This window comes from Protopterus annectens, chromosome 7.part1 (genome assembly GCF_019279795.1).
Source record: "Protopterus annectens isolate FY-2018-M chromosome 7.part1, PAN1.0, whole genome shotgun sequence".
NCBI classification, from domain to species: domain Eukaryota; kingdom Metazoa; phylum Chordata; order Ceratodontiformes; family Protopteridae; genus Protopterus; species Protopterus annectens.
Window position 1 is genome coordinate 445,000,975 of NC_056740.1, and position 19,687 is coordinate 445,020,661.

At 37.5% G+C, this 19,687-nt stretch overlaps 1 protein-coding gene across 1 annotated transcript in view; it reads left to right on the forward strand.

Annotated features, from left to right (window-relative positions):
- LOC122807818 (myocardial zonula adherens protein-like) overlaps positions 1 to 19,687 on the forward strand; it is a 1,184,151-nt gene that overhangs the window by 778,458 nt on the left and 386,006 nt on the right. The window contains exon 9 of the mRNA XM_044078905.1: positions 3,158 to 3,286. Coding sequence (XP_043934840.1) covers positions 3,158 to 3,286 — 129 coding nt within the window. The remainder of the gene's footprint in view (positions 1 to 3,157; positions 3,287 to 19,687) is intronic.

A 19,687-nucleotide genomic window follows, 5' to 3' on the forward strand; every position in this document is an offset into this window, starting at 1 on the left:
CGTATTTTAACAAGAGGGAGGAGCATAGGGTGACATACAAGAGTGGAGGAAGATACACACAGGTGGATTATATCTTATGTGGGAGGGCCAGTTTGAAGGAGATTGGAGACTGTAAAGTGGTGACCAGGGAAAGTGTAGTTAGGCAGCATAGGATGGTGGTTTTTTAGGATGACGTTGGCGATCAAGAAGAGGAGGAGGTGTGTGAGGGCAGCACCAAGGATCAAATGGTGAAAATTGAAAAAGGGTAATTGTGAGGTGGAGTTCAGGGATGAGTTAAGACAGGCATTGTGTGGCAGTGAAGAGTTACCAAATAGCTGGGTAACTACAGCAGAGATAGTAAGGGAGACAGCTAGAAAGGTGCTTGGTATGACATCTGGACAAAGGAAGGATGACAAGGAGACATGGTGGTGGAATGAGGAAGTACAGGAGAGTATACAGAGAAAGAGGTTGGCAAAGAAGATGTGGGATTGTCAGAGAGATGAAGAAAGTAGACAGGAGTATAAGGAGATGAGGTGCATGCAAAGAGAGAGGTGGCGAAGGCTAAGGATAAGGCATATGAAGAGTTGTATGAAAGGTTGGACACTAAGGAGGGAGAAAAGGACAGAGGGACCAAGCTAGGAAAAATGTGCAGCAGGTAAAGGTGATAAAGGATAATGAGGGAAACATACTCACAAGCGAGGAGAGTGTGTTGAGGAGATGGAAGGACTACTTTGAGGGGTTGATGAATGAAGAGAATGAGAGGGAGAGAAGGTTGGATGATGTGGGGATAGTGAATCATGAAGTACAATGGATTAGCAAGGAGGAAGTAAGGATAGCTATGAAGAGGATGAAGAATGGAAAGGCTGTTGGTCCAGATGACATACCTGTGGAAGCATGGAGGTGTTTAGGTGAAATGGCAGTGGAATTTTTAACCAGATTGTTTAATGAAATCTTGGAAAGTGAGAGGATGCCTGAGGAATGGAGAAAAAGTGTTTTGGTACAGATTTTTAAGTATAAGGGTGATGTGCAGAGCTGTAGTAACTACAGAGGGATTAAACTGATCAGTCACAACATGAAGTTATGGGAAAGAGTAGTGGAAGCTAGGTTAAGAAGGGATGTGATTATTAGTGATCAGCAGTATGGTTTCATGCCGGGAAAGAGCACTACAGATGCGATGTTTGCTCTGAGAGTGTTGATGGAGAAGTACAGAGTAGGTCAGAAGGAGTTGCATTGTGTTTTTGTAGACTTAGAGAAAGCATATGACAGGGTGCCTAGAGAGGAGGTGTGGTATTGTATGAGGAAGTTGGGAGTGTCAGAGAAGTATATAAGAGTGGTACAGGATATGTACGAGGGTAGTGTGACAGTGGTGAGGTCTGCGGTGGGAGTGACGGATGCGTTTAAGGTGGAGGTGGGGATACATCAAGGATCAACTCTGAGCCCTTTCTTACTTGCAATGGTGATGGACAGGTTGACAGACGAGATCAGACAGGAGTCCCCATGGACTATGATGTTAGCAGATAACATTGTGATCTGTAGTGAGAGTAGGGAACAGGTGGAGGAGACCTTGGAGAGATGGAGATATGCTCTAGAGAGAAGAGGAATGAAGTTCAGCAGGACTAAGACAGAATATATGTGTGTGAATGAGAGGGAGGATAGAGGAATGGCGAGGATGCAAGGAGTAGAGGTGGCGAAGGTGGATGAGTTTAAATACTTGGGATCAATAGTTCAGAGTAACGGTGAGTGTGGAAAAGAGGTAAAGAAGAGAGTACAGGCAGGATGGAGTGGGTGGAGAAGAGTGTCAGGAGTGATTTGTGACAGACGAGTACCAGTAAGAGTGAAAGGGAAGGTCTACAAGAGGGTAGTGAGACCAGCTATGTTATATGGGTTGGAGACAGTGGCATTGACAAAAAGGCAGGAGTCAGAGCTGGATGTGGCAGAGTTAAAGATGTTAAGATTTGCACTGGGTGTGACGAGGGTGGACAGGATTAGGAATAAGTATATTAGAGGGTCAGCCCAGGTTGGAAGGTTTGGAGACAAAGCCAGAGAGGCACGATTACGTTGGCTTGGACATGTGCTGAGGAGGGATGCTGAGTATATTGGGAAAAAGATGCTAAGGATGAAGCTTCCAGGTAACAGGAAAAGAGGAAGGCCTAAGATAAGGTTTATGGATGTGGTGAGAGAGGACATGCAGGTGGTTGGTGTGGCAGAGCAAGATGCAGAGGACAGGAAGAAATGGAAACAGATGATCCACTGTGGAGACCCCTAACTGGAACAGCCAAAAGAAGATGATGATGACTGAGGATGGCCCAGATAATACACTGCATATTAACAGTGGTTTGTAAGGGTATATTTCTGAGTTTCAGTGTTGTTGGGTGCAATTGCTAAATTTAGTGAACATATTATGACTAATTATAGTATTAATATGTAGGAAAGTTGTTAAAAGGTAATCTGAGCTCTGGAAATGTTTGCAGTTATACAAGTGAGGAAGGGCATATTGGTTGGGATGGCAAAGGGTATTAAGGTTTCCTGTCACTGCTACAAGTGAAAGAGATTTAATATGAAAAGCTGTAAGATATGTGTGACAAGTAAGGAACAGTAAGGATGAATGATAAGAATTATTTTCTCTTATAGGCTGTTTAGTTCTTAATCAGATGAGGCTATAGGACAGAGGCATATTAAGATGGCAGTACTTTGGGGAGGGGGCTGAATTTAGTCATACATGTAGGTTCGAGTTGGAGGATGAAAAGATGAGCATGTTAAAAGGTGGTCCCCTTAATGCTGTTAAGATGACTGTGTGTGTTATAATGAAGTCTTGAAATAGTCTGGATAATTCTTTATAAATAGCAGTGAATATGTTTTGCTACACGTGTTTGCTTTTATTATTTATGTTATGTTCATTCATAATGATGCAGTTGATTTTTTGCAAATTACAATCAGATGGAAATTGGGGTGTAAGCTAGTATCGAGAACTGGCAGCATATTTTAGGGCTCTTAAGAGGTTAAAGTATCATAGAGGGGCCATTATTCTGCAGCTGTTTCCACTGTTCTTAATATTTTATTGACAGCCCTATATAAATCAACAATAAAGTAACTTTAATTCATAAAACAGTTTTAAAAAGCAGAAACATTGATGTTTATAAAAAGCACTTATTTACACTCATTTTTTTTTCTTATGAAGGCAAAAACAACTCAGTTCCTGAAGGAGGTTGAAGAAGCTCATGAGAAGATAAAAAATGTAGAGAGAAGAATACATGAGAGAGATGAGAGGATCGGAGAACTCGACAGGCTAATCATTCGAATGGAAGAGGTAAAAGGTCATACTGTTGTATATTTTTCTTTTCACTTCACTTATTTTTATTTTAACACTTGTTAACCAGGTAAGCAGAGCAGGCTATAGCCCCTTTTCACCCATGAACCAAACCATAAGAGCAAATGCAGCAAATAAATATAAGGAGAATTTAGTGCAGCCATTAGCCAAGCATGTTTTTTGGGAGGTGAGAAGATAATGGAGCTTGGAAAAAGCGAAATGATGAAAGCAGAAACAACTTTAATAAAATTTCATAAAAAGCATCACTTCTAATTTAGCAAACAGTTCTTTAACAGCAGATATAAATCTACCACCATCAGATGGACGGCTTCTAGTTTAATATTAGTACTCAAAAAAAACTCATGCAGACACAGGGAGAACATGTAATCTCTAAACAGATGATGACCAAAGTCAGGATTGAGCCTAGGCCTGTGAAGCAGATGTTTTTATACTAAGCCACTGTATAACAGATCATTGACCACCTAAGTGCCCAAGGACTGGACAACAGCAGCTGTGGGGCACTTGTGCATGGTGGGGTGGGAAGAATACAAAAGGGAACCCAAACTTGTTATTACCCTAGCAGGGAAATCCATGGAAAACACTTATTATTACCCTAGCAGGGAAATCCATGGAAGACACTTATTATTACCCTAGCAGGGAAATCCATGGAAGACACTTATTATTGCCCTAGCAGGGCAATCCACAGAAGCACTTGCTATTACCCTAACAGGGAAATCCGTGGAAAGCACTTGCTATTACCCTAGCAGGGGAAATCCATGGATAGCAGTTGTTATTACCCTAGCAGGGTAATCCATGGAAAACATTTATTATTATTACCCTAGCAGGGAAATCCACGGAAAGCATTTATTATTACCCTAGCAGGGAAATCCATTGAAAAAAGTTATTACCCTAGCAGGGAAATCCATGGAAAGCACTTGTTATTACCCTACCAGGGAATTCCATGGAAAATATCCTGATGTAATTGCTTTATTAGAGGACAATATTCTCCATGACAGCAGCCAACATGAGCTCATGTCCAGAAGAAGCTGTTAGCAAAGCTTGAAAAAGTTTTTTTTTTTAATTCAACTACAGGTACATTTCGGAGGGGAGTGCCCAAAGTTGGAATGCTGTGTCTGTACCTCACCAGGACTTTTTAATTCATACTGCACAGCAGATGGTGTAGTTTTACTATACTGACCACCACTTAACTTTGTCCTGAGAAATGAAGTAACTACAGTCTGTGTAGAATAAGCTTTATTATAATTATCACTACCTAATTTTATTCTGAGTATAAAGCAAACATGATTTGTGTAGAATCCCAGCCAGTGTGGCCATCACATTATGCACAATCCGCTTTTTTGTTTTCAACTGATGTTGTCTAGACAACACAATTAAGGTTGAGGTGTGGGTAGCAGCAATAAAACTATTATCTATTTATTCTATCTTATTTTGCATTTGTTAACTGTAATAGTCTGATAGAGCAGTGTTCATTTTCAGCAGACATTTGGGGAGAAGAGTTCCAACTTTAATAAAAACACAATATAATCAGTTGCAACACTTACAATGTTTGGAACAGTAAGTTGAAAACGAAAGGTTGGTACAGAATAATACAGATAAATGTCAATTAACATTGAAGGTTTTACAGGAAGGCCTGTGGCTGTTATGTTATAATTTTCCAATTGGTTTCTGTCACCTGTCTAATATCACTAGTGCCCACTGTCATATCCAAAACACAACATGGTGTGGAATGATTCCCTATATTCTCACTTTGAACTGTTACTCCTTTCTTAGAACAGTTTTTAATTTCAAAACCACCATGAAGTATAGGTTTGAATAAAGTATACCTTTAACAATAATTTCTTGAGCTGATTTATCTAGGCTTTTAGCTAGGAAAATTATTAGTGGAAACAAAGACTTAGTTGAGGTGTTAGGAAAGCATCCTATGTTTCTTAACAAAAAAGATATACGTTTTAAGCAACTTTTTGAGAAAAATTATACTAAAGTTAAGACCTCTAGGTACTGATAGAGAAAAAGGGACAAATAAGTGTCATGATTGTTCTATTTATAGATTTATTTATGATGGTCCTTCTTTATGTCACATTTAGATTTTATGGTTAAACCTAATGAGAGGTTTCATTGTGGTTCCAAAGGAGTTGTCTGAATAGGGGTTTGTTCAGGATGTGAAAGTTTTTACATTGGCATGACTACTCGTAGCCTATGTGATAAGATATAGGAACATTTATATGCCATCAAAACCAAGGACAACTCAAATGCATTGTATAAACATACCCTGGTTTGAGAAAATGCTAGACAGGAAACAGCTAGGATAAGTACTCCACCAAGGTACAATAAAGTCATAAAAATCCACAAAGAAATGGTGAAGCAACCAAGGCACAGAATGTCCTAGTTTAAACGCAGTCCAAGGATAAATAAAAGGTAGGTAAAATCCAAGGTAAATTTATTCACTCAGGTAAGCGCTTTCATGATACACATATCACTTCTTCAGACCTTCAAACAAACACTTCCTACTCAACTCTATTTAAACAGTATTCAAACCAATCAAATCAAACCAATTAATGCTTGAAGTAATTAGCACTTAAAGTAAAACCAGTCATTCTACAATATATACAAAGTCATACTGGAAAACATTTCAAGTATAGATACGTAATAAATATTGTAACATAAAATGCATTAGTTAAAAATGAATTAGTTAAAAATGATTAAAATATATATTTAATACATTTATCTGTCTTTCATTAAAATAATTTAATTTCATTTGAACAACCTCCTATTCTTCAAAACTGGTTTCAAGGGTATTCTATCATTAAGGCCCTTTCCTTTATTAGCTCTTAGTCTGATAATCCACCTAGTTTCAGAGGTCTCTGTATAGTTCCTTATATCACCACCTCTCTCATTAGGAATAGTTCTCTCAATAACTGAGAACATAAAATTATGGTCATTGCCTTCAGAGGACACATGTTTGGCTAACGCATTAGTGGCAACACCATTCCTAATATTTAATAAGTGTTCCCTGATTCTAAATCTTAGCTGTCTGTCAGTCTTGCCCACATAAAATGCAGAGCATTTCTGACAGACAGCCAAGTAGACCATATGGTTTGTGTTACAGTTAGCTGCTACACTAAAATCATATATTCGCTTAGTGTCTGGATGTATAAATACATTCTCATGATTTATGTATATGCATTGATTGCATCTACCACAAGGAACTGTCCCTTTTACTCCTGCCATATCTTGTCCCTTGTTATGATGTGGATAGCATAACATCCTTTTCAAAGATTTTCTGTTCTTAAACATAAAACTTGGATTTTCCCCTACAACTTGTTTGATTTCTGGATTCTGTGTTAATATATTCCAGTTCTTTTTTATCACATTGGTTACTATATTCACATCACTGGTAAAATAAGTAGAGAATCTAACAGATTCATTTTTATGTTGAACATAACCTGTTCTATCATTATTGGGCATTGAAAAATATGGCTTGCCTATACTATCTCTCCATGAAGTAGATGCATCCAGTATACCTGAGGTCATATTATCAGTGTAACCCCTTTCATTAAATCTGCGTTTCAGACTAGTTAGTTCTTCCTTAAATTCATCATCCCTGGCTGTTAGCCTTGAAGTCCTAAGGGTTTACCCTTTTACTACATTCTTAAAGATATGTCCTGGATGCATACTGCTTCTGTGGAGTAAAGTATTTCTATGGCATTTCTTCCTAAACAACTTGGTGGTTATCCCATTCACATCATCCATACTAATCATTACATCAAGAAATTCTATTTCCTGTCTAGAGTATTTCATCTCAAATTTTAGAAAGTCAGTGCTGTTATTAATTTCTGTAGTGAATTATTTTAACGTTACATCATCACCACTCCACAACAGGAAGAGGTCATCAACAAACCGTTTATAAAATTGGATCTGGGGCCATCTTTCATTAGTAAGCACATTCCTGTTTTCCCATGTGGCCATGACGAGATTGGCATAGCTATTTGTGCTTGCCATCCCCATGGCCACACCATCTTTCTGCTTATATAACTTACCATCAAAACTCAGCACATTATTGGTTAAAACTAACTCCATTAATAAGCATATTAGATCTATTTTCTTTCCATCACATGTCCCTTCTTCCAGCAAATATTGTCTTAACAATTCTAATCCGGTTGTATTCGGAATACAAGTAAACAATGAGCATACATCTAGTGTCACTAATAGAAGATCTCCATCTTGTCTTTCATATGCATTATTAAACACATATAGGTCCTGCAAGAATTGCTTAGAGTCTCTGTGCCTTGGTTGCTTCACCATTTCTTTGTGGATTTTTATGACTTTATTGTACCTTGGTGGAGTACTTATCCTAGCTGTTTCCTGTCTAGCATTTTCTTGGATTTTTATCTTTTGATTACAGTTGGGAACAATGGCTGAAGAACGTATAACTGTAACTGTTGCACTTGAGATAGAACTTGATTATTCTCCAAATGTGGAAACTGGAATACCAAAGAAAGCATCGTATATACTACATGAACTGCTAAATAAGAATGGTAATCCTTTGCTATCTAATGAGACTTTTTTTGATGGAAATGGTATAGAACATGAATAAATAGACTATGCTGCCTTTTTGAGGGCAACACATGGACTAGAGGATGGCCTGTACAAGATTAAGAAGCTATATACACAGAGATGTTATTTTGAAGCATGTTTGAAAAATCATGTCATTCCCAGAGGACTTAGAGTCCTGAAAATGCCAAATCAAGGGGAAAGGCAACCTGAGCTGTTAAGTAAATGGCAGCAGCTCAATTTAGAACTGAGCTTTAACTATATCCACCTATTATTGGAATCCTCTGTTAAAGAAGAGGAAGAAATAAGGGCCAATGTAATTTCTGAACAGGAATCATTATTTGCTTCATATCCACATAAATTAGTGGATGAGAAATGTACTTCGATAGCTGAATCTGTAGCAGTTTTTGAACATAGACTACTACGACAGAAATTTCACAAACTTGAAAGGGACAAAAGGGATTTTAAGGAAGGGCACATCTTTGTATGGCCCAAAAATAGTAATTATGATCGTATTAAAGAAGGTGCGACCTTAAACAATGAGAAGGGGGGGCCACGCTAAACGATGAGATGACATCACTATAGAGAGTTTTGAAGAGGAGAGGAGTTTAGGAGCGAGGACTAAATCTAACGCTCCTCCAACTATTAGCGTTCCTTTAGCGATGACTTCAACAGCTCGTTTAAATGGTGGAACGGAAGGGAAGCGAAGGCTGGAATCCACCGAGCAAGTGTCAACAACTTTTGTTCACTCGAGTGAAAAAGTGGAAGAGAGGCGAAGGCTGGAGTCCACCGAGGAAGTGCAACAAAAGAAAGCCACATCAGGAATACAAAATGATGGACAAGAAGGTACATCAAAACAGGTTTTTCACACGTTTCCAATAAAACTGAATACTTCAGAGAGACAATTACAGAGAGGCAGGTCGTACAGCATGAACCGCAACAAAAGGAAAATACCTACAAGCCCTCCAGCCCTGGGTGTATCCAAGAAGGCATGGAGAAAGGAAGTATAGTTTTAAATATTTCCTCAAGGAATCTGACTGAACATGAAAGAAATGTATTGGAAAGGGGACTTTCTTTTATTCCATCACAACGGACTGAGGTAACTGATACCATTTTAGATTTGCACATGTTTGGTAGGAATGTTTTGCTAAAAATGCTTTTTAAAAAATCAGGGTGGTGAGCCTAAAGATGTTAATGTATATAAGAAACCTAGTTTGTTTATTCCACCAAGCCATCCAGTTATTGATGTTTTTATTAACATTTGTGAAAATGAAATATTTGAAAATGTGAATGGTAAAAACAGAACTAAAACTTTCTCCAATTTTAGCAGGGATGAATGGAATGCTTTAAAACAATTACAGTCTGACAAAAATGTTATCATTAAGCAAGCAGATAAAGGTGGCCCTGTAGTTTTAATGGATAAAATGTATTATGACACAGCGATGTATGAAATGCTACAGGATACTTCTGTATATGAAAATATCAGCCAAGCTGATATGCAGGGGATGTTATCATGATTGGATGGGACACTATATGATTGTTTATTAGATAATACCATCTCAAATGAGCTATACGATTACTTTAAGGTAAAAGAACCTCTAGTGCCTAGCATACATGGTCTGCCGAAAATCCATAAGGATGTATATCAACCTCCTTTAAGACCTATAGTGTCAGGACGTAACTGGTCTACAGAGTCTATCTCCATATATGTTGAGAAGAATTTAAGAATGTTAGTAAATAAGAACAGGAATATTCTAAGAGACTAAGCAATTCTTGCAGGACCTATATGTGTTTAATAATGCATATGAAAGACAAGATGGAGATCTTCTATTAGTGACACTAGATGTATGCTCGTTGTTTACTTGTATTCCGAATACAACCGGATTAGAATTGTTAAGACAATATTTGCTGGAAGAAGGGACATGTGATGGAAAGAAAATAGATCTAATATGCTTATTAATGGAGTTAGTTTTAACCAATAATGTGTTGAGTTTTGATGGTAAGTTATATAAGCAGAAAGATGGTGTGGCCATGGGGACGGCAAGCACAAATAGCTATGCCAATCTCGTCATGGCCACATGGGAAAACAGGAATGTGCTTACTAATGAAAGATGGCCCCAGATCCAATTTTATAAACGGTTTGTTGATGACCTCTTCCTGTTGTGGAGTGGTGATGATGCAACGTTAAAAGAATTCACTACAGAAATTAATAACAGCACTGACTTTCTAAAATTTGAGATGAAATACTCTAGACAGGAAATAGAATTTCTTGATGTAATGATTAGTATGGATGATGTGAATGGGATAACCACCAAGTTGTTTAGGAAGAAATGCCATAGAAATACTTTACTCCACAGAAGCAGTATGCATCCAGGACATATCTTTAAGAATGTAGTAAAAGGGCAAACCCTTAGGACTTCAAGGCTAACAGCCAGGGATGATGAATTTAAGGAAGAACTAACTAGTCTGAAACGCAGATTTAATGAAAGGGTTACACTGATAATATGACCTCAGGTATACTGGATGCATCTACTTCATGGAGAGATAGTATAGGCAAGCCATATTTTCAATGCCCAATAATGATAGAACAGGTTATGTTCAACATAAAAATGAATCTGTTAGATTCTCTACTTATTTTACCAGTGATGTGAATATAGTAACCAATGTGATAAAAAAGAACTGGAATATATTAACACAGAATCCAGAAATCAAACAAGTTGTAGGGGAAAATCCAAGTTTTATGTTTAAGAACAGGAAATCTTTGAAAAGGATGTTATGCTATCCACATCATAATAAGGGACAAGATATGGCAGGAGTAAAAGGGACGGTTCCTTGTGGTAGATGCAATCAATGCATATACATAAATCATGAGAATGTATTTACACATCCAGACACTAAGCGAATATATGATTTTAGTGTAGCAGCTAACTGTAACACAAACCATGTGGTCTACTTGGCTGTCTGTCAGAAATGTTCTGCATTTTATGTGGGCAAGACTGACAGACAGCTAAGATTTAGAATCAGGGAACACTTATTAAATATTAGGAATGGTGTTGCCACTAATGCGTTAGCCAAACATGTGTCCTCTGAAGGCAATGACCATAATTTTATGTTCTCAGTTATTGAGAGAACTATTCCTAATGAGAGAGGTGGTGATATAAGGAACTATACAGAGACCTCTGAAACTAGGTGGATTATCAGACTAAGAGCTAATAAAGGAAAGGGCCTTAATGATAGAATACCCTTGAAACCAGTTTTGAAGAATAGGAAGTTGTTCAAATGAAATTAAATGAAATTATTTTAATGAAAGACATATTAAATATATATTTTAATCATTTTTAACTAATTCATTTTTAACTAATGCATTTTATGTTACAATATTTATTACGTATCTATACTTGAAATGTTTTCCAGTATGACTTTGTATATATTGTAGAATGACTGGTTTTACTTTAAGTGCTAATTACTTCAAGCATTAATTGGTTTGATTTGATTGGTTTGAATACTGTTTAAATAGAGTTGAGTAGGAAGTGTTTGTTTGAAGGTCTGAAGAAGTGATATGTGTATCATGAAAGCGCTTACCTGAGTGAATAAATTTACCTTGGATTTTACCTACCTTTTATTTATCCTTGGACTGCGTTTAAACTAGGACATTCTGTGCCTTGGTTGCTTCACCATTTCTTTGTGGATTTTTATACCCTGGTTTGAACTAAATACAAAAAATTTTATTTTGCTATTTTATGACAGGTAAATCATGACAAAACAGGAGGGGATTTTTAAGAATCAAGTTGAGAAAAGAGAGGTTCATTGGCAGATAAAATTAAAAGCTGATGTTTTGCCAGGTGTGAACGAACATATAAACATCAAGTGTTACTTGAAGGATAGGAAGTTAAAGGGTTACCCAGTTAATAACTAGGTAACAGTTTTAATTGAGTGGAATTGATTCTTAATTGTTTAACTTGAATTGATGATTTAGCATTGGTTGAGTGGTGTGATTTGTGATTTATATCAAGATGTTAAGTTTTTTTTTCATTTTTGTATGTGTTCTAAAGAAGGTTTTCAAAAGCGGTTATTAAAAGACTGAAAAAATATTCAAAATAATTATGGAAAATGTTTGAAATAAAGTCTGAATAACATGAAATGTACAAAATAAGGAAAATGGTCACATTTTTTCACTATGAGTTACTTTTTGGTATTAATTAAAGCTATTCAAAATATCCGAAGTATACAAAGTGCTTGCATGTTTGTGCAGTATTACAGTGCAGTTATTTAACAAAATACAGTAATTTCAAAGCATATTTCGCAAAGTACAGTATTCGAGAGAGTTTAATTGTTCATTTGAATGTTATTACAAGTGATGGCTGTGTGTGCATGTTCATATATAATTACAGGGGCCGTATTTTCCCTGTGTTTGGGCATACTTTGTTGGCATGGCTGAAGGATTTTGAAGACCACCTCCACATGTCTTTGATAATAATATTGCAGAGAATTGGAGAGTGTTTGATCAAGAGTGTGATATTTTCATAGAAGCTGCAATTTCTGATAAAGATGACCATATAAAGGCATTTATTCTGAATACTTTAGCTGGTTCAGAAGCAATAGAAAGAGAGCACTCATTTGTGTATGCACCTGCTGTGTTTGCAGGAGAGGGGGAATTGTCATATTGTGGTACCGGCTGAAACAAGGGAAGAATCCAAGTGCTTAAAATGTTAATTTAGAGAAAGGTGCAACTTCCAAACAAATATTACAGTGGAAAGGCACTTATTTTACACAAGAGATCAAAAGCCTGGTGAAACTTTTGCAGCATATATAACAGCTATTTTTCTTAAGGCTAAAACCTAAGGTTTGGTGATTTAAGGGATGAGTTGATAAATGACAGACGTGTGTGGTATTAAGGATGATGCTGTGAGAAAGATTTTGCTTCGGGACAGTGATTTTACTTTGAATAAGACCATTGAGATTTGTCAGATATATGAGTTCACAAAAAAGCACACAAATATTAAATGGGATAATTTCAAAAGGTTTTGTAAATCAAACAAAGAACATTATTTTATTAAAAGAGAACATTAAAAGAGGCAAGTTGATCAATTAGAAAGCTGCAACCCCACTTTTTATATTGATGTTGTGTCAGTGCTTAATGAAACAGTCAATGCAGTAGAGTTATGGGCAATGAATGAAGTATTTTGCACTGTTCAGATAAATGGGAGACCCATAGAGCTCAAAGCTGATGCAGGTTCAAAGTGCAATGTTATGTCAGCAGAAACATTTGATAGAGTATGCGCTGGTGAGAAGCTTGATTTGGCAAAGTGTGCAAAACTTGTTTATGGTGGTGAAGAAATTCGGACTGAAGGTTCAGTAGTGCTTTTATGTTACTCTGCTGGGAACAGCTTTGACTTGCAATTTTAATTCAAAAGACACGTACAGTCATTATTAGGCCTCAGAGGCAGTGTCCAAATGGGACTACTTTCATTTAATAAAGAAGTGCACCATGTAAGCTTGAAAGACCACTGCTCTAATTTTGCCCAGTCTATTTTTTCTACCTATGCTAATCTTTTTGAAGATAAACTAGGCAAACTACAACTTGTGTACTCCATGAAGTTAGACCCTGAAGTCAGTCCAGTTGTCAGGCCAGCCAGTAGCTATGCAGAACAGAGTCAAGGCTGAGTTAGATAAAATGGTGCGGCAAGGTGTGATTTGTCCAGTTGAAGAACCTATAGAATAGGTATCTTCCATGGTCGGTGCTCATAAAAAAGCTCAGATGATATCAGAATATGTATTGATCCATGAGATTTGAACAAAGCACTGAAAATACCTCATCATCCAATGCGTACAGTCGAGGACATCACTGCTCTTATGCCAAATGCCACTGTTTTTATCTGTCTTAGATGCAAAGAGTTCATTTTGGCAAACTTTGTTAGACCAAAAATCTTCATTGCTAACCACCTTCAGTACTCCTTTTGGCAGGTACAGATTTTTGAGAATGCCATTTGGGATAAATTCTGCCAGTGAAGTCTTCCAGCATGCAATGGAGCATTTTTTTTCTGGGTATCAGTGTGCTATTATAGTAGATGGTATTCTAGATGAGGCAATAGTGAAGCTGAGCATGACAGAAACCTCAAGAAAGTTCCGGAAACAGCATGTGAATCCTCAGAAGTGCAAATTCAGGATACAGGAAGTTACTTATGTTGGTTATTTATTTACCAGTTCAGGCTTACAACCAGATCCTTCCAAGAAAACTGCTATTTTTGAGATGCCAGCTCCAAACAATGTTCAAGCCCTACAATGTTTTCTTGGCATGGTAAACTACCTAGGCAAGTTCATTCCAGATGTAAGCCAACTTTCAGCAGCACTTAGAAAGCTGACACACAAAGCTATATCTTGGTCATGCTCAGAACCACACCAATGAGCATTTGATGTCCTGAAACAGATGATTGCCAGTCCACCAACTCTCAGATACTGTGCTGTTCACAAACCAGTTCCTCTTTTCTTGTGATACTTTGAAATTTGGTTTTGTCACATTCATTCTTCAAGAGGGTAGACCAGTAGCCTATGTGTCCAGTACTCTAACCCAAACTGAAATGCAGAATGTGCAGATACAGGAAGAACTCTTGGCAATTGTGTTTGCATGTTCGAAGTTCCATGATTATATTTTTGGTAGACCTATACAAATCGAAACAGATCACCATCCTCTAGTCACTATTTTGAGAAAGCCTATGCATACAGCTCCTGCCAGATTGCAGTGCATGACGTTCAAATTGCAAAAGTATAATTTCAATCTTGTCTACACAAAAGGCAAACTTATTTATCTGCTGATACTTTATCCAGATCGCCCAGAAATACCAAAAAAAACAGCATGAAAATGAGAAACTTGATTGTGAAGTCATGGAAGTGAGAAATTTTTCTTCAACATGCCTTAATGAGCTTAGAAGTTATACAGCCTCAGATCCAGTTCATCAGAAGCTCAACCACTTTATCAGTTTAAGATGGCAGTCAAAGCAATCTTGTTTACCTCATGACCTGCAGCCATATTTTCCTTACAGAGATGAGATTTTGTTTGACAGTGATATAATCATGAAAGGTCCAAAAATAATTGTTCCAAAGTCTTTGCATCTTTGCAACAAGAGTATATTAACATCTTGCATCGTGGCCACCCAGCAACTGATTCTACCAAAAGAAGTGCAAGAGAACTAGTATTTTGGCCTTCTATGTCACAGGATATTGAGAGAGTACTTTCATCTTGTCCTGTACTAAGCCACATCAACAGAGAGAACCACTTCAGCTAAACCAAATTCCTGGACTACCATGGTTGAGTCCGCACAAAGTTATTTATGACAATGGTACACAGTTTACAAGCCAGCAGTTCAAAAGATTTGCTGAAGAGTAGGACTTTACGCATGTCACAAGTAGCCCTGAGTACCTGCAGTCAAATAGTTTGGAAGAACGTGCAGTTCAAAGAGTGAAACAATTACTAGGGAAGTTGAAATGAGACAATAGTGATATTTAAGTGCAAGACAGTTACTAGACAAGTCAAAACGAGACAATAGTGGTTTTCTTGAATCTCTTGAGCCTTAGAAATGTTTCTTGTGATAAATATCTTGGTTCACCAGCACAGAGACATCCGTTAAAACAATCCAGAACCACACTACCAATTAGTAGTTCATTATTGGATCCATGTGTCAAGAACAACAGATCAGTGAAACCCCATCTGTTGAAAAAGCACTTATCCCAGAGGTCCTATTATGATAAGACCAGCAAGCCGCTCAATCCATTACGAGAAGGGGAGATAGTAAGGATGCAGACATACAAAGGTTTTCATTGGATTGGTGTCGTGAAAACTGTATGTTCAGAGCTGAGATCATACATTGTAGAATCACAAGGAGCAGAATTAGGCAGAATTGGAAACATTTGGTCCTGGTGTTCGAGCCTGCATTTCCGTATCATACCTGTGAGAAAGACTTTAAATCTCAGAGTGAGTTATGTTATGCATCTCAGAGTGAGTTATGCAGCGTTCCAGTTCCAGAGGACACTCCAGTAAGTATCCCTGATCCTGAGAAGAATCCCAAAACTCATGAAGCAAGTTGTTCACCAATGACTGTCTCTGTTGCTAAACCCAGTTCTAATTGCTATATTACTAAATCAGGTCACATTTCCAGACCATGTTCCAGATACATGGCAACTTGGACATGAATGTTGTGTTTATTTCTTATTGTTTGTACAATTGCACGTTTCTTTTCAAATGTCATTATATTGTGGACAATTCATTAAAGATGGAGGTTGTAGATCAATATGTATGTATACCTTTAAGAAGCTTTCTAGGGGTTGCACAAGTGTATAAATATTGAGCATTTGCGAGCCTGACTGCCATTTTGTAGTAAGCTATTTAATCAGTTCATTTATATTTTGTACTGCTGCTATCCATCCTGATGTGTTTCTGTGTAATACAGCATATAAACGAACTACCCCGCCTGTTCATCTTCAATGGTAAACCAAGACGAGTGACATCAATCCCCTGCAGGGTAAGAAGAGCTTGTAGGGAGTGGAGTTTCTTGTTTAGGCTCCTACCATTAATCAGTAACACCTTCATATTTACCTTTGCTTGCTTTACTATGTTGGTAGGTTTATCAGGTTGGCATTACAACAAAAGAGGCACTATGTGGGTGGACAATGTCTTTGCCAGTAACTGAAATCCTACAGGCATTGTGGTCTGCTGATCATATCCATCCAGGCTGACAAATATTGGACCCCTTTCAAATGACACCAAAAGTTAAGCCAATTATTGAAGTCAATTAGTTTTTGTTCATACTGCAGCATCATCCTTGGAGAAAGTAAAATGCTTCTCAATGCTAGCTCATACCTAACTGGAACACATAGTCTGAGAGCTCCATCATGTCTCTCTTCATATAAACAAACCAAGCCCCAAGCAGTAATAGTTACCCCACCCCCAAAATCATTCCTATTGAAACCATGTATCAGCACTTCTCTACAATTTCTGTAGCCAATCTGATTGAGTTGGATGTCTTGAGACAGTGTGAGAATTGTCTCGTGCTCTCTAACAATCATCTGAGGGCTGAGGGATGGCACAGTTGGAGGTTGGCATAATTATTAAGGTGTTTACATTGCAAACACAAAGTACAGAGTGTTCCATGAGGCAATGTATCTAAACATTAATTGTAATACACTATAAGGTTTTCTAACTACATTATGATCAAAAACTAAAGTTAATTCCACCACCATCCACAGTTCTTTAATACTGTTACCCTCTTTAGTAGAATACTTAGCACTGCACAAGTATCACTTGATGTTTCTAGGGCTGAAAGCCTTAACCATGACTTGTTAAGGCTGAAACATATTGCTATTACACCAATCATTAAGGTTATCAAGGTCTGTTTGTAGTCTTCTAAAGTCCTCCCACTTTGGAGTTATAGTTCTAAGTTTGTAATCATCAACAGACAAGTGGAGCCAACTGCTGCTAAGAAATAAATTGAGGGAAAAAAGAAACAGATTAGGCAACAGCTGATCTGAAACAAAGCACTGTGCTACTCAGGATGAAGACAAAACATCTATCCGAACTGATAACAAACATATTTTTAGATTAGCAGTAAATTTATCAATAGGGTCATCATGTGGATGGTAAGCAATTTATTATTATTTAACATTTGTTAACTGGGAAAGTCCAACTTGGAACAAGCCAATTTTCAGCAGAGGTGTGAGGAGAAATGCTCCAGATGCATGTTTTTGTAACATGGGAGGAAACCAGAGCAGCCAGAGAATACCCACATGAATGCAAGGAGGACATGCGGACTCTACACAGAAGGCACCCCAGCTGGGAATTGAACCAGAGAACCTCTTGCTGGGAGATGACAACACTACCACTGCATCACTGCGCCATCCATCACTGTTCCTAAGTCTAAGCAGGTCACAGCAAGAGAGTTAAATCAGCATCATTAACCTCACTGATAAAGTCATAAAAATGCAATCAAGTTTATAAGGCAGGCTCTAAATGTGCTAAACTCATGTTGGTATAAATTAAGGGTGTTTACAGCTTGAATAGAGCAAGCAGAAATTTCTGAAAATAGTGTCTCAAATCATTTACCCATAATACAGGTTAAGTGATTTTGCTTTATGTTCTGATCTATCACCTTAGTTAAACACTGTTGTAACCTAACTTGCTTCCATACTAAAGGAGTGTGACCATAGCAAATTGAATTCCTGCATAGCTTATGCAACACAAAATAGGGAAAAGTCCTTTAGTTCAAACGTCAGTATTCTTGAAACAGCACCAGTGCCCATACGACCAGTTTTGTTTGCCTTCAGGAATACATTGCATACTTTAGGGTCAGAAAAGAATGAAGCTGAGGTCATGGATGTTAAGTCTTTGGGACTTTTATTGCAGAATATCTTTAGCAGGAGGTTTTTAATGCATGTTTTTCCACTTTTTTCCCAGTTAGCATCAGTATTCAGCTTGCTTTCTGGCAATGACTAAGAACTCTTGGTTGTAGTTAAAACTGTGACCTGCATGCATATGTCTGTGGTGTTTTCACAGGGAGAATATTGGAAAGAATAATCTCCACATCTCGAAAAGCCAACCATACCTCTCAAATGTCCAGATTTTTGCCTCATTTTGGTCTGTTCCTCATAAAATATATGTTTTTTGTGGCAAATCATTGAGGACTGAAATCAGTAAGTAATGACATACATTTGAGTTTCAGATTTCATATCTTTCAGAAAATGTAAGCAAGCACAAATCCTGTTATTCTAACAACTTTCTAAGTTTGTTAGAGCAGTATTTAAAATTGGTCCCTATTTTAGGGTCTATAACCCCCACACTGTGCTCTGATGATGTACTGTGCATGCATATGGGAATTGCATTCACAGACTTACAGTACATCACTGGTTTAGCAACCAAACAACGGAGAAAGAAGGATCTCTGTTGCTATTTTTTTTTAAAGAAAAAAAAAAGTGTAACCTCCCAACAGTTTAGAGGTATGACAGAGACAGAAAATACAAGGAAAATCATATGTGTTTTAGTGTGTAGAGCATACCTGATTTTTCTTGTATTTTCTGTGGTCTCGTACGTCTCAATCTTTTATCTAAAAAAATGTGAATATGTGTGCATTGTCTGAAGGAAAGAACATATGGAACTGAAATGCTTGTCATTATTAAGTGACTGTTCCTCAGTGATTTGTCGGACAAAAACTAATTTTATGAGGAACGAAGCCACTAAATAATAGCACACATTACAGTTTCAGACTTTCTTTTATTCAGACTGTGTATCTACCGAAACTGAGGAAAGCAAACCTATCACAGTCCATCCTCCAAGCCTTCTACAGGGGAACCATCAACAGTGTACTAACAAACAAGAATCATTGTATGGTACAGGAATTGAATGCCTCAGATCACAAAGCTCTCCGGACAGTAGTAACAGCAGCGGAAAGAAGCATTAGCTCTCCACTGGCATCCTTGAATGACTTACATGAATCTCAATGTATTGGAAGAGCTATAAAGATAATAAATGACCATACTCACCCTGCTTATGGTATGTCCTCCTGCCTTTCCTTGGCTAGACATTACTGCAGCATGCACTGTAAGACTTCTAGGCTCAGTAGAAGCTTTTTCCCCTTATCCACCAGATTGCTCAGCTCTGGCAACAGTCATGCCAGAAGCCATGCTCCTTCAACCAATTAACTGAATATTCTCTTGACCATTCCAGTAAATGACATGCTCTCATGTCCATTTATTCTAAGATTGCTACTACCAGTAACATACTTTAGTGTAATATTCAAATCTTCATCTGTCCTGAAACCTGAATGTGCAGTACTCTATGCAATA